This window comes from Leopardus geoffroyi, chromosome B1, assembly GCF_018350155.1.
Source record: "Leopardus geoffroyi isolate Oge1 chromosome B1, O.geoffroyi_Oge1_pat1.0, whole genome shotgun sequence".
Classification (NCBI taxonomy): Eukaryota; Metazoa; Chordata; class Mammalia; order Carnivora; family Felidae; genus Leopardus; species Leopardus geoffroyi.
In genome coordinates, this window is record NC_059327.1 from 113771 (window position 1) to 133020 (window position 19250).

General features: G+C 50.0%; 1 protein-coding gene across 13 annotated transcripts in view; it reads left to right on the top strand.

Moving 5' to 3' along the window:
• FBXO25 (F-box protein 25) overlaps nucleotides 1–19250 on the top strand; it is a 54391-nt gene that overhangs the window by 21765 nt on the left and 13376 nt on the right. For 6 of the 13 annotated variants that reach the window (XM_045451193.1, XM_045451175.1, XM_045451179.1 and 3 more), the window contains exons 3-5: nucleotides 8915–9018; nucleotides 9933–9982; nucleotides 12409–12501. In XM_045451193.1, coding sequence (XP_045307149.1) covers nucleotides 8915–9018; nucleotides 9933–9982; nucleotides 12409–12501 — 247 coding nt within the window. Of the gene's footprint in view, nucleotides 1–8914; nucleotides 9019–9932; nucleotides 9983–12387; nucleotides 12502–19250 lie in introns of those variants that run through there. The other 7 variants (XM_045451165.1, XM_045451207.1, XM_045451224.1 and 4 more) reach the window with 3 other exon arrangements.

Genomic DNA, 19250 nt, shown 5'->3' on the forward strand with positions numbered 1-19250 from the left:
GGGCGGGAGCACAGCAAATAGCATGTCTGATGAGTGTACAGGCTCCTTTCCAGACCTAACGTGAGGCAGGAGAGCACAGAGATGTTGCCCGCCAGCTTCTGTCTCTGGAGAGTGGATCAGTAGGCCTCGAGATGTGTGTTAAGTTATGTCCCTGCCCGCCCCGGCCAGTGCCTTATAAAAAAGCACATGAGCCTCGTTCACAGAAAGTCTGGGCACTTTCTAGCCAGCTGCGCCTGTGCTGGGCCCCAGGGTGGGAGAGTCTGCACATTGGAGCTCTTTGAGAGCCATTCCTCTGTTAGCTACAACCTTGTGTCCATGGATTGAGCCCTGTTGGCATTCAAAGCTAGACATTTTGAGGGCTTGTCTCTCAGGTGCAGGCTGTAAAAATTGGGGTTCCCAATGTCAGGTTCAAATCCTTTGCTCCTCAGGACAGGCTTAGGGTTGTGAGTTCCCTCCCGATTGTATGTCCCTGTGCTGGGGGTGGGGTTTACAGTGACGTATCTCAGCCTCACCCACCTGCTTCCATATAGGTTTTTTCTCGTTCATTCCATGTGTTGAGAGTTAACTCAGCCTCCCCCCCCCCACCCCCAGGGGAAATTGTTCCCCGTGTCACAGATTCGATATATCCAAGGGAGGCATTGAGTTCAGAGTCCTCCTGTGTTGCCATCTTGAACTAGACCAGAGGCAGTTTTCATGAGGTTTTATGATGGGTTTTAGTATCAGGATGAGATGCTCTCCCTCGTTACTATTCTTGTTCACAATTGTCTTCTTTTTCTTCCTTGCTGCTGCTTCTTAAGTAGACTTTATAATTACCTGCCCTCCTTCTAAGGGAAAAAAATCTGATAGTTTTTTAAAAATATAAGTTTAGTAAGACACCAAAAAAAAAATATCAGTTTTATTTCTTGTAACTAATTTACAGTGTTTTATAAAATAGTCCTTCACAGGTTTTAAAATTTTCTGTTTGCATTTGTAATTTTCTTCTCATTCTGTAATTTAAGTATTTGTACTCTTATTTTTCTGATAAGCTATCTTGTGGTATATCTTGCTGATTGTTTTCTCTAGAGAACTAGCTTTGGATTTATTTTTTAGTGCCACCATTTTTTCTACTTACTGGTATTTGCTTTTATCTTTAGTCATTCTTTTCCTAGCTTTTTGAATTGTACGTTCAAATTATTTACTTTCATTAAGTTTTTTTTTTTTATCAATATCTGTATTTAATGCTATAATTTCCCTTGACAGTTGTTTTTCTTGGGACCCATAAATTCTGTTTTTCACCATCTTTTCCTAGATGTGTTTCTCGTATTCAGTATTTGCATTTGATTTTGTTCTGGGGCCCGATCCAGAGCTCTCGTCCTTCTGATGGCTGCGCCCTGCACGCTTCCTGCTGTCTGGTTTAAGTTCTCAGTGTTTCTGATGTGACTGTGTGTGTATCTTGGTGCCTGTGTGCAGTCTTCCCTACACACACAACAAAGAGCCTGTCATCTTTGTTGTCATCTCGTGTCGCCTTGACTCTTTCAGTATTGGGGAAGGTTTTTCCCCCTCGTTTCACCTTTACAGTAACACCTTTATATTGTACCCTTGGTTCCTTCTGTTCTGAATGCTGACTGTTGGCTCCTACGGTAACTGATAACTGCAGTTAGCTACTCACCTCTGTCCCCGCTCCCTGTCCCCTCTGCCACACTTTTCGTGGTGGTTCTCTGTCTACACCGAGATAACCATACGCACTGTGCTGTAGTTCTGCACATAAATACATCTAATTTGCTCAACAGCCGTTTGCCTCTGCCTCTCTGGTCCTGTTGGTCTCTAACAATCCACTCTGTACTGGGTTCTGTAGTGGATTCCTCACTAAGCTTCTGGGCCCACTATTTCCCGTGTTGGTGCACGTTCATAAATTTCACTGTGGCCTTGACCCTGAGAGTCAGTTTACCTAGATAATGGGTGTGTGGCTCACTGAGTTTGTCTCCTGAAACCTGTTCCAGGGATGTGCTCCCTTGGCACAGAACTGCTGTCATCTCTGCATCATGCGTTATAGACACACGTTCTGAACTTAAGTGGAGAGGAATTGATCAGGTTCGTAGCTGCATGGGTATCACCACCAGTGCTGCTGAGTCTGTCGGTCAGGTGGACAGCAGGCAGGAGGTGATGGTCAGCACTGTGTGCAGGTGTCAGGGGCAGAGGGCACTGCCCCACCCGCATTGCAGCCGCGGGAGCTGGACTGCCTGAGCGCCCTGCTCAGGGAGCTCCACTCTGAACCTCTGAGAGACCGTGTTTCCTTCGCAAGAGCACATGGTGTGTGCAGGCTGGGGCTTCTCCTTGCTGGGCGAACCATGAGACTGAAAGGCTCCCACCTGCCCAGTGTGCTCCACGGAACACGCCTGCCTCACGGTCCTTGAGGGTGTTGGGTACGAGATTTAGCAATATTGTTGCTAAAAACTGAAAACAGTTTTTCATCATTTCTTTTTATTTTTTTAAATGTTTATTTATTTATTTTGAGAGAAAGAGAGCGCCTGAGCAGAGGAGGGGCAGAGAGAGGGAGAAAGGGAGAATCCCAAGCAGGCTCTGAGCTGGCAGCGCAAAAGCCTGATGTGGGGCTTGAACTCACAAACCGTGAGATCATGACCTGAGCTAAAATCAAGAGTCAGAGGCTTAACCGACTGAGCCACCCAGGCGCCCCAGCTTTTCATCATTTCTTAAAAACAAATAAATTCAACTTTTTCTTTTAAAATCTCTTTTTGTAAGACAGACTAATAATCTGATGTAATAGAGTGACTTTAGATAGATAGATGAGTACATGTGGGTGTTTGGCTAGCAGGAGAAGATACTATAACCCTTGATCTGTTTTGGAAAATGTGTGGATAAAAAGCTGAGTTTAATAGGCAACCACTGATGAATCGATGTGTAAGGGAAAACAGTAATTAGCAGCTGTTAGAGCAGAGTGTGGTGCATCGGGGACAGGAGCTGACATGCCGTCCGGTTCCTGCTGGGATTCTGAAAGAGATGCCAAAGGAAGCCCACCTGGGGACCACGTATTAGTGACTGTGCACGGGGGCTTCACTGTGTTTTGTTTGGGTAAAAATGGCCACATTTTGGATGTGATGTTTGCTTTGGTTTATAAAATGTTTCTCATGAGGCAGTGTCTGCAGAGTTTTTCTCTCCCAGTGTCTTCTGTATTTAATAGTAGAATTGATAGCACATATGTGTTTTCAAGGTTAATATCAACCTGAACTAATTTTAAAAGATCGGTAACTGCCCTCATTTTCTGTGGCTGCCATAACCGTGAAATCAGCAGCCTAAGACAAGACAACAGAGATTTTAATGGTTTTGGAAGCCAGAAGTCCAAAGTGCAGGTGTCTACAGGCTTTGGGGGGCGGGGCTCTCCAGGTTGTGGCATTTGCCAGCAACCTTGGCATCCCTTGGCTTGTGGCCACATCACTCCAGCTGCCGTCTCCACTGTCACACAGCCTTGTCCCTGTCTGTCTCCCTGTGGCCTCTCCTCTTATAAGGGCACCAGCCATTGGATTTAGGGCCCACGTGGTTAATCCAGGATGATTTTTATCTCGGGGTCCTTCACTTGAATACGTCACCAGGGATCCTTTTTCCAAATTAGGTTGTGATCAGGATTGGTCCTGGGCCACGGTGGCGACATAGGGAGACCCTGACTTCACCTCCTCCAGGACACCCCAAACCCACCGCTATTAACCCAGCAATTCCTGCTGAGGAAGAGCTGAGGGCTGACTGAACAACTTCTGCACCACAGAAGATAGAGACTGTACAGGGAAGGGACCCCACCCCCAGGCTGTGGGCTGCAGTGGGCAGGGACAGTGCTGAGGGACCTGTAGCACATTTGTCTGTTTTGAGCTCAGAAAAAAGGTGCAGTTTAAAAGATGAGCTAGTTTATAAAAGAGCCATCCTTAAAATTTTACCCAACAGTGGCGAGCTGCTGGAACTCTCTGGGTCTGAGGAGCTGTGAGTCCTATGGTTTATGTTCCCCCAACCCGGAGAGTGGGGGTGGGGGTTGGGTCCAGAAGTCCTCACTGGCCACTAGCCCACGCCAGCAGCCCTCCGCCTGCACAGTGTGCCCCAGGAGGCTCCAGACCCGCATCAGTTTGGCTTCTGATGCTGGCTGGGCTGCTCCAGGGCCCCCCAGCTGATGCTCGCTTTGGCTCCAGACCCCCTACTGGGGCACCCCCTGCACCAAGCACCAGCCTGCACCCACAGCACCTTCAGCTGTCTTGTCACGATGCCCTCTGTGTGGAGAGCCCGGGGACCACCCCAGCCAGTGCCCACTTCTGCTCTTGCAGTCCCCAGGGCCCTCCATCTGCACTCCCCCGACCCTGGCCACTCTGCCGGGGTACCCTGCCGGCTGTACACGGCCTGGGGCACCCTGGTTGACACCCACTTCAGCCATCCTGCCAGAGTCCCTGCTGCACGGGGAGCCTCGGGGCTGTCACAGCCCGCTGCCGTTTCTGGCCATCCTGCCAGGGAGCCCCTGCTTAGAGGGCCCCGTGACCCTAGCGCACACTGGCCAGAGCTCCGTCCAGTCAGCCAGCATCACCAGACACATAGTCTACCCAGGGGATGATCGTACGCAGAACCTTTCCCTCGAGTTTAGGACAATGAGCCTAATTCAGGAAAACACAAAGTCAAGCAAAAGGGGGAGAGGGAGGAATATGTTCCAAAAGAAGGAACAAGACAAAACCTTGGTGAAAGGACTAAATGAAACAGTGGTAAGCAGTGTGTCTGATGAAGAGTTGAAAGTAACAGCCGTAGATGTGCTCACTCAGCTGGAGAGAAGGGTGGATGAACTCGGTGAGACCTTCAGCAGAGGCAAAAAATAGAAAAAAGAACCAGTCAGAGCTGAAGAGTACAGGAACGGAGGGACTCCACACCAGGGGAGCGGTTGCAGAAGAACACCGCGGCATGGAAGACGGGAATGGAAAACACCCAGGTGGTTTTCCAGAATGAGGTTAGGTTAAGGGGTCTCTTGACCAACATCAAGCAAACGAATGTTCTCACCAGAGGAGGAAGAGCTGGAACAAGGGGCACAAAACCTTCACGAGGATAGTTAGGGTCACCACCGCAGATGTCGGGGTCAGCACTTGGACGTGTTCTGGAGGGCCCCTAATCAACCCGATGCAATAGTGGACACACCTGGTTTATATAAGGTTCTCATTTCAGGCAGCGGGATCAGAGCAGGTGCTACAGTTCCTAAGGAAAGGCCTAGGAATGAGAAAAGGTACACGTTACCTTGAATTCTGTAAGTCCGTATTGCGCTCAAGGGAAACCGGGCACACGCCAGACATCTGTGGTGCTGTGGTGCGCTGGGGGGAAGACGGGGTGCGCACAGGAGATCTGTGGTGCGCTGGGGGGAAGATGGGGTGCGCACAGGAGATCTGTGGTGCGCTGGGGGGAAGACGGGGTGCGCGCAGGAGATCTGTGGTGTGCTGGAGGGAAGACGGGGTGCGCGCAGGAGATCTGTGGTGTGCTGGAGGGAAGACGGGGTGCGCGCAGGAGATCTGTGGTGTGCTGGAGGGAAGACGGGGTGCGCGCAGGAGATCTGTGGTGTGCTGGGGGGAAGACGGGGTGCGCGCAGGAGATCTGTGGTGTGCTGGGGGGAAGACGGGGTGCGCGCAGGAGATCTGTGGTGTGCTGGAGGGAAGATGGGGTGCGCGCAGGAGATCTGTGGTGTGCTGGGGGGAAGATGGGGTGCGCGCAGGAGATCTGTGGTGTGCTGGGGGGAAGATGGGGTGCGCGCAGGAGATCTGTGGTGTGCTGGGGGGAAGACGGGGTGCGCGCAGGAGATCTGTGGTGTGCTGGGGGGAAGACGGGGTGCGCGCAGGAGATCTGTGGTGTGCTGGAGGGAAGACGGGGTGCGCGCAGGAGATCTGTGGTGTGCTGGGGGGAAGACGGGGTGCGCGCAGGAGATCTGTGGTGTGCTGGAGGGAAGACGGGGTGCGCGCAGGAGATCTGTGGTGTGCTGGAGGGAAGACGGGGTGCGCGCAGGAGATCTGTAGCATGATCAGGGAAGATGGGGTGAACACCGGAGGTCTGCAGCACCCTTGGCGGGAGGAAAATGGGTGCACGCTGGAGATGTGTGGCACACTGGGTGGGGGGGAAGGGGGCGGTGCGCGCGGTCGATCGCTGTAGGTCTGTAGCGTGCTGGTGGGGGGAAGACTGGGTGAATCAGAAGGGGCAGGGAGTTGGTGACGCAGATGCAGTTCCAGATGGGCTTCTGGGTTGGATGTATGACTTGTCCAGGCGATGGGAGCAGCAGGGGCCACCAGCAGCGGTGTGCACACTGGGACGTGCCAGGTGGCTGGCCGGAGCTCCTCCGTGAGGACACCAGTCACAGTGGGACTGGGTATCATCCTGGCCTGCTTGCTCCTGAGATCATGTCCCACTGGGGTTTACACTGTTTAATCGGAGGTGGGTGAGGGGGCTGAGCAGTAGGTGAAGAGAGGGTCGATGTGTGGTGGCCTCGTGTTCCTGCGGCTTCGCGGCTGTCCCTACTCCCTCCCTGCTCACCCTCAAGAATAGAGGCTGGGTTCCTAGTAAGTGAATCCCCACCCCCTCCCCAGCCTAGCAGGTGCACTCTGCTTTCTGACTCTGCGGGTTCCATGGCCCTGTGTCCCTCAGAGACTCGGAATCACTCGGGGTTTGTCCTTTTATGACCAGCCTCCTTCACCTCCTATGACGTCCTGAGGGCTCACCCACCATCTCGGGTGTGCCAGGGTTTCCTTCTGCTTTAAGCCGAATAATGCTGCACTGTGTGTGTAGACCGTGTTTCGTTTGGCTTGTCCATCTGCCTGTGCACAGGCGTGAGGTGCTTCCATCTTCCAGCCGCCGTGAGTGTGGGCGTGCAGACATGTCCTGGAGACTCACATCGTTCAGGCACACGCTGTGCAGTGGGACTGCTGGGCCGTCCCGTGGATCTGTGCTTACTTTCTTGAGGAATCACTGCGAATATGTGTTTTCTAAAGAGGCTGCCCTTTTTCATTCCCACCAGCACGGGGGGCTCTGGTTTCTCTGTGTCCTTGTCAACACTTGTTATTTTCTGGGTGGTTTATAGTAGCTGTCCTACTAGGTGTGAGACATGGCGGGGTGGTGCCGTGTCTGGTGCAGATCCCAGGGTCCTGACCGAGGTCTGCTGGGCTCCTTCGCTGCCCACACAGCCAAGCAGGTTGACTCCATGTTCCGCGTACTCCAGTGTGGGGAGCCCAGGGGCCCCAGTCCACGCCACCTGTGGTCCACCTGCTGGAAGGACATGGCTCATGCAACCAGTCCTGCCCACGTGTCCCACGAATGAAAGGGGACCGTTCCTCCCTACAGGTGTAGGAGGATCTGGGGGCCACCCTCCAGGGCAGAGTCTGGGGTGCCACCCAGGCCTGCCTCCTCTGCTCCCCCTGTGCTGCCTCTGTCGTTCCTGGGGCATACTTTGTGGAGAACAGCAGCTGTATGCTTTTCCTTGGTGTGGTCAAGATTGTAGTTAGAAAAGCCAAGCTGCACAGCTTTGAAAGCTTCTGTGTTCAGGATCTGAATCAATGACAAGCAGCCAGTGTAAGATCAAAGATGCGACACAAGGACCCACCAGCTTCGACGAGTTGGTGTTATTTAACGCCCGCGCTGAATGGAAAGCTTTTACATGTTGTTGTAAACACACTTGTGCTCATCTTGATGATTTACAACTATCCGCAGTGAGGTTTAAGTCTGTTTTGACTGTGATGAATAGATTCCCTTGGCACATGCAGCTGGTTAGTGAAAGGAGCCTCATGCAGCCTTCTTGTTGAGCGAGCTGGGGAAGCAGCGGTGTTAGCCCTCAGCTCGGGCATTGGGCCGGGACCTCCGCCAGCCAGCCTTTCCCTGATTGCAGACCAAAATCAACCCAACGCCAGTGTGTTGAAAATAAAAATTGTGTGCGTCTTTACTCTTGAGGCGTTTTAAGCTATCTTATGTTATTTTTATAACTATAAATTATCTTTTGAAAGAAAGTGTGTTCAGGTTGTTAGGTTACCTCTTTAAATTTTGTTTCCGTGTTTTAGCCAAAAAGAAAAGAAAAATTGGGAAGTTCTTAATTAGATGTATTTATTTTATTTTATTTATTTATTTATTTTTTTAAATCTTTCAACGTTTATTTTTTATCTTTGGGACAAAGAGAGACAGAGCATGAACGGGGGAGGGGCAGAGAGAGAGGGAGACACAGAATCGGAAACAGGCTCCAGGCTCTGAGCCATCAGCCCAGAGCCTGACGCGGGGCTCGAACTCCCGGACCGCGAGATCGTGACCTGGCTGAAGTCGGACGCTTAACCGACTGCGCCACCCAGGCGCCCCAATTAGATATATTTAAAGTGGAGAAAGGAACATTTTCATTCCCCTGGCTTCAGTTAGGTGCCCTAACAGCGTTATTTGGTTGATGCTAAGAAAATGCTCCTGTGTGGTAGTGGTTCTGGGGAAGTCTTGGAACACGTGGGAGGCCAACAGACATGTTGAGTGTGTGTCCTCAACACTGGAGCAGGGAAATGGCAGATCACGTCAGTGCTGGCCATCATGTTTCCCCCATTACCATTTCTCCAGCGCGTTTATGATCTCTGTGTTGTAGTAAAGTGCTCTGAAGTCTGAAACCACCTTGGTTGAGCCAGAGAGAGTCTGAAACATATTTGGTCCTTCCTGGTAGCACATTTTCAAAAGAACCAGGAGAAATCTCAGAGTTCTCAAATCAAAAAATATGCAAGGCATTAGCCTTGTAATTTCAAACCTGTGATATGCTGCTTTTGAAAGTTACTGGTTGCTTTCAGAATTGAACACAATCTTTATTTTGGTCTCCTGAATTGCAAGCCAATATTATCTTTTTTTTTAATAAAAGTCAAATGAAGATAATCCCTGTAAAAGTATCTAATAAAATGTGTCTTTATTTCAGTATCTTAAATAGTGACGATGAAGAAATATTCAGTAATGAAGAGCAGGAATACACATCCAAAAAGAGGAAAAAGGATCATTTTAGAAACGATACAAATACTCAATGTAAGATCACTTTTATTAATAATTTTATGGCTTTTTCCGTGTTTACTATTACTGATCTACTACATCGTTTTGACAGTGCTGTCTTAAGAAGTAAGAGGTGATACAGAATGACCACTATATCCAGTGTTGCCCACTTAGTCATCAGACCGTTCACAGCTTAACCATTTCTTTAGTAAGCTTTGCAACAACGAAAGATAACAAAGCCCACAGAACAGCTCATACGTCTGAATGCCTGAGCACGTTCGTGGTTCAGTGCACCAGCTCGCTCCCACACAAGGAGGCCGGACCGCAGGACGTCTTGAGTGTGGGCTTGTGTCCAGGAGACCCCAGGCAGAGGTGGATTAGGAACACCCAGAAGTGTGTAGGCTGGGGGCGGGGGGGAAGGATCTGGGAGCCCGGTGGCAGTACCTCGCCTACGTGACAGGCTGACAGGCGCCACTCTGCTCTGCAGCACAGAGGGAGGCATGAGAACAGTTTGGGGGTAATCAGGCTACTGACCAAGATAGGGTCTTACAGATACCAGCATCATCATGGTCCTTGAAGCTCTGGGATTTGAGGTATATGAAAAAGGCAATAAAAGAAGAATTTTTATTAGGAGACATAAGAATTGACAATCACATTTTTATAGTCTTATGTTTTGGTATTACTGCCGTTGTTCAGACGCTATTTTCTTCTAAGTTACTAAGACGTGGTGCTGTCTTAAATAATTTTTCATGTAAAGGTGTTTCAGCACCTCTTACGCTGATGTTAGGAAACAGAGTAGTTCTGTTTACGTTTAACCAGGTGAAAGCATCTCTTATCTATGTGATGAGTCACATAATTTTGTTAGCATGTGCAATTGTTGGAAGTTCCTTAAAAATCTTCACTTTGAATGATTTGCCAGGTTTTAAAAACAAAGTTAATTTTTATTCTAGGTTTTTATCGTGAGAAATGGATCTATGTCCATAAAGAAAGCACGAGAGAAGTAAGTATTCTGTTTTAAGTAAGAGTATATTTGGTATTGTTTCTGTTGAATACATAATGTCCTATGAAATAAGCGATTTCTTTTCCAGTATGAATCTACAGTTCACATTCTAGTAGGTGAAAACATAGGATCTTTGAAGCGGTGATTCGCGTGTGCGCGTGCGTGTGTGCGTGCACACGTGTACGTACCTGTGCACATGTGGTGTGTGGTTAGTGCCAGTACAGATCTGAATCAGCAGAAGGGCTGTTTTGGAACAAGTGTGGACCTTCAGACAGTTTGACGTTTTCTTCCCATGACTCCCCAGAAACTGTTGATGAGAACCTGTGGTACTGGTGGGATGTGTGTCCTTGTTGCCGTGTGCCGTGGCTGGTGGGAGCCTTGGTGCGCACCGCCCCGTCGAGTACGAGCAGGACATTGTGGTCAAGTCTGAGCTTCGGGAGCAGGGTGAGCCACGCCCCTCCTGTCCTCTAGTTGGCGGCAGCTTTTCCTTGAGCCGTAAACAGTTGACTTCAACTCTGCTTCCATTTTCTCTGTTTAGTATCCAGGGAAGCCTCCTTCCTTTTGCATTCTCAGAATCCACATTTGCCTTATCCTGCCGCTGCCGGGAGAATAATTTAGGGAGCAGATGTTTAGTATATATTTAAGTTAAATGTTCCAGAGGTGTTATTAGTGGATGTTCTGAAACTAGCCCGGCTCCCCATAGGCTTCCAGGTTGGCTTCTGAAACAGAAGATACATTGGCCCTATCGGGTGCTGGTTCATGCTGTCACGTGTGGTCTGAGACAGTGCTCAGCTCACAGCCACTCTGAGTGAGACACCATCAGAAGAGCCTGTGGCAGAATCTGAGTAGCGTGAGCTTCTGAAAGACCGTTTAATTTTTCGTTTGCTCTGTATTACCACACTGACTACAGAACACACATCCGTTTGGGATACGTAAACAACAGGGGGAGTTTGTCATGAGGCTGCAGAGGTGTGGCAGGGACACAGGCCATCTCAGGAGGGTGTGGGGTCGTGACTCACAGCCAGCCCCGCTCCCTGCACGGCGGCGTGCATCTGTACATTTAGCGCCAGCTGTGGCTGCCCCACAGCCTGTTTGCGGCTCCACGTGTGGTTCTGGGCCCCCACACGGGTGGGTGGGCTCACGTGGTCCAGACTGTGTTCTGCAGTCTGTGAATCAGATTTAATTCCTCAGAATAGAAGAGGCTGTTGTGGCATGGTGGCTACCTGGAAAGGCGTCTATGGCCATATAGGCATTTAGAGTTGTGTTGATTGAGAAGACAAAGGAATTAACGTGGGAGTATCAGCAGTGATTGATTTCAGATTATAATCTATAATTACTCTTTGCTTCCTGCACAACTCCCAGGAAAATATTGTGCCTGTAGCAGATATTCCTCAATAACGAGTATTGTGTTCTTTAATAACAACTATTGTGTGTGAACATAATAGGACTGTGCTTTGGGTTCTGCACACAGTAGGACTGGGCTTGGGGTTCTGCACACAGTAGGAGTGTGCTTGGGGTTCGGCACACAGGACTGGGCTTGGGGTTCTGCACACAGTAGGAGTGGGCTTGGGGTTCGGGTGCAAAACCAAATCCTCCTTTGCGGGGCATCTTCCATCAGATGCTGCTCTGCCAGCCCCTTCCTGCCTCGTTAGGATGAGAGGGAGAGGGTGCCACCTCGTGTTTCTAGGGTTATCAGCAGCTCATCTAACCCCACAACTGCGAATTGAAAAAATCTATACTCTCGGTACTTGAGACACAGAAGATCGAGTGGAACTGACTCCTGAAACCCACGGTATGGGTCTCCACAGACTGTAGAGTGTCAGGTGCGTCGTGAAGGACAAACAGCTGAGCTACATGGCACTGTTTTCAGTACTGAAAACGATTCCGTATTTCACCTGTTTCCTTGTACTCTGGGCCGTGTGGGTCTGATGATCAGCTCCTGGGTTTCGGTGCCCAATATCCCCTGCCCCCACTTGGAAATTGCACATAGTGCCCTCAGCCCTGGGCCTTGTCCTCTGTCCTGTGTGGCTGAACGCCTTCTGGAGCTGCGGGGGGATTGGGCGCCTCAACCCGGGCCTCTGTAACCCTCCGGTCTTCACGACAGCCCGGCACATGTAGGCGCTTCATGATACACATTGCATTGTGACTTCAGCCCCCCACGTGTTCCAAAAGGAGAAATCAACAAGATATGTAGTATTTGTGTCAACAGTGGTATAAAATGGCAGCGTGTCACGTCTTGAGTATAAATGGATTCCACTGAGCATTGCTGTTTCACTCCATGTTCATCCGAATATGGAATAAATCATAAAAACAAATGCCCTTTGCCGAAATTCAAAAAAAATTCGCACTGACTCATTCACATTAACTGAGTTGATTTTGGCTAATTGACTAATTATGGATTTCAGCTGTTCTGTGTCTGTTTCCAGAGGCACGGCTATTGTACTTTGGGAGAGGCTTTTAATCGCTTAGACTTCTCCAGTGCAATTCAGGATATTCGGAGGTTCAATTACGTGGTCAAGGTAAGTCTTCTGTTTCAAAAGCCATTTTGATGACACTTTATTGCCTGGTTTTTGAGGTGACGGGTGTACAGGTGTCTAAGCACGTCTGGCAGTGGTACAGATGGCAGCAGAGAGCACGGGGAGGCGTTGAGGACAAAACAGAAATAACGGGGGTTTTGGGTGCCCCGTGTCCCACGTGCTTTCTTCTGGGCCGCCCTGCACTGCGGGTTCACCGGCCACACGCACCGGGCGGTCTGGTCTGTTGGGGTCATTGCAGTCAGAGGGACAGAGGGAAGGACAGGTCTTTCGTGAGACTCTGACCTGATGATGTCACGTGCGTTTTGTACTTGGTGTTTGTCGTAAGCGTGACAACTGGCAGCAAGCTGGTAGGAGAGAGGGGTTCATCAGAGTAGATCTCCACAGAAGCCTTGAGTGTGTGGATTGTCTACTCGTAGAAGGAGTTTCTGTCTTGGCTCAAAAAGAGCACGTATCACCTGTAATGTTGTAGGCAAAGTGTAAGTGATGGTTTGTGATGCTGTTAATTTTGGGTTTTTAAATAGGGCCGTGACACATTGGAAGTATTTCCCTAGTAACAGCTCTTAGGAAATTAAAAGCATGAGCGGAAGGACAAGAATATTGGGGGCTAAATAACTTGACACCTGAGGTAATGGTACCTGCTTGGTTTGGCCGTGGTCACAGTTGGCCAGGGCATCGAGAGTGACCAGCTCGTGGGGCCCCACGGCCGGGAGTTTCCAGCACCAGGGCCAGAGTGTGTTCTGAGTTGTCACCCAGGTGTACACACTGGCCATCGGGGCGTGGCTGCTGCTCACCTCTTCTCCAGGTGAGGTGCTGGCATGTGACCCAGCCCTGTCACGGTGGCAAGAATCCAGGGTCCAGGAAAACCATACGTCTGCACGAGGGTCTGTTTTCCTGTAGGTATTTCCCCATGGTGCTCCTTGTCTCTCTCTCTCTCTCTCTCTCTCTCCCTTTTTTTTTTTTTTTTTTTAATATTTATTTATTTTTGAGAGCGTATGAGCGGAAGAAGGGCAGAGAGAGGGAGACACAGAATCCGAAGCAGACTCCAGGCTCTGAGCTGTCAGCACCAGAACCAGAGAGTTCACTTGTGCTGGGGTACTGGAAATTGGCAGCCAGGCAGAGACGGGGGGTGGTGGGGGAGAAAAGGGCTCTGTGTGGTCAGGCTCAGACATTTCCAGAACTGGGCTAGGTGCTGTGATGGTGGAGGGTCCGTGGACTGCGGTCAGACGCCCGCATTTCCGTTGCTCAAACCCCTCATGAACTTTTTTCTCTGTATGCTGCACTCTTATCTGCTCAGGAACCTTTCTTCACATGTCCTTCATCTTTCTGAAAATTACCTACTTTAGCCTCATCCTAAACAGTAAACCTGTGAAACTGAATTTTCTCCCTAACATAAAAAAAAATGCATACGTATAAAATTAAAACGTACTGTCCACTGCCAACTGCCGTGGTTTCATGCAGTTGGCAGTACTGGGCGTGTCCCTGTTGCCCCCGGGGGCAGTGTCATAGGGACCTGGTGACCTGGGGAGGTGGTGGGGGAGGCCCCCAGGGGCAGTGCTCCCAGCCTCAGTGGCTCCTCCTGCCCGCAGGGCCTCCCGGCTCCGTCACTGCCCAGCGAGAATCCTTGCCTTCTCACCTGCCCCCCTGCCCTTCACATCCCCCTCCAAAGACCCCTCGCTTATGCCCACCTTCCACTAAAAGCAAAGGCGCAGAACTGGCCCTCCGGCACCTTTTCTGCCCACGCCAGCTCTCCTGCCCTCTCCCACTTGCGGTCTGGGTTTTCACCCCGGGACCCCCCGCCAACCCCACCAGCTCCACTCCGCTAGCTGCCACCTTCTCCGTGGAGATGCAGGGCCTCCACACGCTTGGCCGGGAGGCGCTTCCCTTGTTGCCCAGCGGGTGCGTGCGCCCCAGGGAGGGGCTCGCGGGGTGCGTGTGTGCGCCCCGGAGAGGGGCTCGAGGAGTGCATGTGCCCCAAGGGGTTCATGGGGTGTGTGTGCCCCAGAGAGGGGTTCGTGGGGCTTCATGACCTGCACTGATAAGCCAGCTTTGCCCGCAGGAGCCACTCACTGCTTGATGTTTCTGTGCTGCTTTAAATGTCTGTAGCAATGCTTCCTACGTCGGCAGCTAAGAGGATTGTCTTGGACTTGTCAGTCGGGTGATCTCCCGTAGTTGATGCTGAGCGGTCCGCCCTCGTTGGTGTTGTTAAAATAAACCAGATGTGAAATGCTTCATTGTTTCCTTAGGTTTCCAGTGGCATCCGGTGATGTTTTCCTTGAAAATTTGTAAAAGAAATTCAGAGTTTGTACTTCTCGATATTCCATGAGATCCCTTTGTTTCCCTAAAATTAGCAAATTTAAACTGAGACTAATGAATAATTATTACACGTCTTCTGAATAAAAGTTAGTTTTGTGTTCAATGATGGACTGTTTCTGTTGCCAAAGTGAAAGGAAGCAGTTGGAGTGGGGGTCCTTCATTCTCACCTTGGCAGGAATGAAAATTCAGTATCCTCTGAAAAACAAATTCAGACTAAGTTGTCCTCTCCAGTCCTGTAGGTAACGGGGGTAAGCCATTCTTGGGATTATCTGTGAAGAAATATTTGAAATGTAGGGGTGCCTGGGTGGTTCAGTCGGTTAAGCGTCCGACTTCGGCTCAGGTCATGACCTCGTGGTCTGTGAGTTCGAGCCCGGCGTCGGGCTCTGTGCTAACAGCTCAGAGCCTGGAGCCTGCTTCGGATTCTGGGTCTCCTCGTCTCCGTGCCCCTCCCATGCTCATGCTCTGTCTCTCTCTGTCTCTCGATAATAAATAAGCATTAAACATTTTTTTAAAAATTGAAATGTTTTCATATCTAGATCACTTTAATAATTTTTCAAAATTTCAGTCTGATTTTGAGGAGTAAGTGTTGCTTATCTGGGCGGCATTCACTCAACTTTATGAAGGAGAAGAATTAACTTTAGGTGCTGTGTGTGTCCAACACCTGTGGCTGACGTGGAACAGAGGCCGAGCTGAGCATCACTTCTGCACCCGCGTGCCGGTGGGGCCCCCAGGGAGACCTGTGAGCGGGTATGGGCTGCGTATCGTAGAGCTCCAAGTGCGGGATGGGGTCGGCCCCCTCCTCCTGCACCAGGGCAGGTCTTGACTTTCCGGTCCACGCAGCTGGGGAGCAGGACAGCACTTCCTGCCTGGGCTGACGCCCGTGTGCACTCACGCCTCCCGCCCCGCCCAGCTGTTTGCCTACTGGAGAAACCATGGTCCTTCGTCACCACTGTCTGCTCTCTCGTCATGAGGGTGCTGCCGTATGCCAGTGTCAGGCTGATTGGTCATCGGTGATGGCAGACTGCTCTTAAATCCTGGCTCTAATCCACGAACACCTTCTTCTTGTTTTAATAGTTTGTGAAAATTGTCCTGGCCTGTTACTAAAGAGCCTTACCGTAATTTATTGAGCTATTAAATTTCTTCACTCCCAGAAAATCAATGCAAACTGAAATGTTTTCACTTACTAGTAATCTTCCTCTCATTAAGTGACTGTCCACAGCTATTATTTCATAATATGGCCTGAGAAGTTTCCTTATTGATGAAGAAATAAAGACAAGTCAAGATGCAGCTTACACTTGACCCCTGGTGCGTGAACGGTTCTTAATACCTGGTCCATAATCCAGCTCAGTTTCCATTTACCCCGTTTGTAAATCATGTACAAGTAGATGCATTTCTGGTCAGTTTTATGAGCTTACCTTCTTTAAGATAAACTTGGATTTAGTGGGATTTTGAGAACTCTACTTAAGAAAGTTAAGCACACATTTGGAAACCCACCAAACCAGCATTTCAGAGACTCTTGTAAAGCAGATTCCATTCACACTGTGCAGTAAACGCTTGTGCTCTCTGGTGGTGAAGCCACATTTCCGGGCCAGTTCAGTGTGGCTGGCCCCTGCGTGGGCAGCCTGTGTGTGCCCGTTTGGTCATTGCTTCAGAGCCTCTGAGCCTCAGTCATCACCGCCCAGGTCCCCATCTGGAGCCCCAGGAGCGTGGGGACTTGGTCTGCTTTGCTTACTGCTGTGTCCCCAACGCCCTTCCTGTTTATCCTTCTCTTACTGTTGGCAAGTAGTTGTATTGTTTGTGTCTTTTGTTTAAAATTGTATATTACTAAAACAGTATCAGAAAGCATATAACTTTGAGAAACTCCTGTTTTATATCGGTATTCTGTGAGACACCTGCTTTCGGTCGAAGGACGCGCTCTTCAACTCGCTTGACATTTTGTTCTCAGTAAAATTAAATTCGACCTTGTAGCTCTGACATTTTAAAGCAATATAGCATAAACTGATGGTCATGGTAGTGCACTGGGAACGTAGGCTTTGGCTCTTTAGACAGTGAGTCCTCCCGGTGAAGGCACGTCACCTAGAAATCCACAGTGTCGTTCTCCTGGGCCTGTGGGCTGCGGCCTCGGCTTTAATCTTCAACTGTCCACATGCTGATCCTGTCAGTGAGATGACCTGTGTGAGAATCAGAGCCGCCAAGGCTCCCTTTAATGAGGAAGATTGTAAATTGTGTAACAGTGTAACATAGATGAAATAGCAGTCTTTCTTTCTGCCGGTTCGAGAAATCTGTGAATAAGATGCGAGTCCATGGGATATTAGTCCAAGGAAAGTGGAGAAAAGGGATAATGCAAGCATTCGACATCCTGACTCACAAACCATCTGCTCAAGCCGGTTCCCAGATGGGAGGCTTGGTTTTAATGCAGCCTGTGTCAACTGTGATGCCCACTGGCCCTTGAGCCAGAGGGACGGGGTCCCAGGCCTTGGCCTCTTCTGCCAGACGCCCTCCCTTCCATTCTGCACAGACTGCCCTGTCGCATCCAGGGTTAGGGTAACGGTTCTGCTCCTGCCTGTGACATCTGGTTAGAACTCTCTGCTCTCACAGAGTTTCGGCCGTGCTCCTATATTGTTAAATGCTGTGAAATTGAGAAGACTTCTAAAAATCAGATCACGAAATTCTAAGTCACTGAGGGCTGTTTGAACCTGGCAGTTGGGGGCAACGGCCTGGGTTTGAAAGATGCCTGTGCACAGGTCCTGGCTCTGCTCCCTGTGATGTCACTTTCCTGATCTCTGCGGACGGTCCCAGTCGTGCCCCCCCCCCCCACCCCAGGGTGCGGTAAGAGGCCAGTGACGTCAGGCCCCACAGACGGTGTCTGTGGTCATCGCTCTGCTTTCCAGTGATTGTGAACGTGCTGGTGGAGCAGTGGCGTGGCTGTGCCCGTGAAGAGTGTCCCACGTAAAGGTCTGTAACAGACTTCGTTTAAACAGGAAACTTATTGGCCCTTGTTGTCGGTCTTTCTGCACCTCCCTGTGCTCGTGTGAGCATTCAGAAATACCTGTGTGTGTGCAGCCTTGAGCTTTCTCTCGGAGCCATGGTTGATCAGGAGTGCACCCTGACGCTTTATTTAGCTGAATTCAGTTCTACTTTTGTTACATTCTGACACAGTTGGACCCCTAAGTGCTCTGTGGCTTTGAAATGTGTTACATTTTCCTTGGTGGCCATTTTCGTAATTGATTTTTGTAAGGGTTCTCTTGACCCATGAGAAAAATCCGCATTCTCTATTGGAAGGATGTAATTTTTCTCTGCTTATATTTAAACAAGATTTGGTGGTTATGTTAATCCTTCCAAATCTTTCTCATTTTGAATTTTCAGATTTGAAGAGATAACATAAAAATCTCCATAACAAACGTCCATTGGGGCGCCTGGGTGGCTCAGTCGGTTGGACGGCCGACTTCAGCTCAGGTCATGATCTTGTGGTCTGTGGGTTGTGGTCTGTGCTGACAGCTCAGAGCCTGGAGCCTGCTTCTGGTTCTGTGTCTCCCTCTCTCTCTGCCCCCTCCCCTGCTTGCTGTCTGTCTCTCTGTCTCTCTCTCAAAAATAATAAACATTAAAAAAGAAAAATACCAAACTTTCATTAAATTTGCAACAGATTTCCTTTGTATATCTAACTAAAGGCTAATGTTTCATCATATTTTCTTTGTAAATTGTGTCTTTTGCCCTTTTATCTTAATTACCATTTTAAGTTTTATTTTGAGAGGCAGAACATGAGCGGGAGAAGTGCAGAGAGCGAGAGAGAATCCCAAGAAGGCTTCACCCTGCCAGTGCAGAGCGTGACGAGGGGCTCGAACTCACCGTGAGATCGTGACCTGAGCCAAACCTAAGGGTCGGACGCTTAACTGACTGAGCCCCCGGACACCCCTAATTACCATTCCAGCCTGAGGTGTCACTTGTCACCCGTTACCATGGCTGCTCTGGTGTTCCTTGGGTTTGCACAGGCCCATGTGCTGGTCTCTGGCAGGTGTCCGTCCATCCTCCAGCCCCTGTGAGTGATGGCCCGGTCTGTCTCATGTGGATATTTTACACGATAGTGGAAAACCGTGGTAGTGGTGGGGGGGTGCTTGGGAAGACGCAGCCCCATGGACCCTGGTCCCCACGGGGAAGGAGCGCTCACGAGGGCAGGAGGCCTCCAGCTTGGCCTCAGCATGTTCTCTGCTCTGAGGTTGCTGAGGACCCCGGAGACACTTCACTTACAGGAGTTGTCTCAGTCGATACTGTGTAGAGATAAAAATAACTGTTACTTCTCTGTGTAAAAGCGAAGAGTGGGCGGCACTCCCTTCGCGAGCCTCCTTCGTGTCTGTGGCCGCACCCCATCCAACTGCCCCTGGAGCCCTTCATCACGCACCCCGGGAGTCTGGCTGACTTGG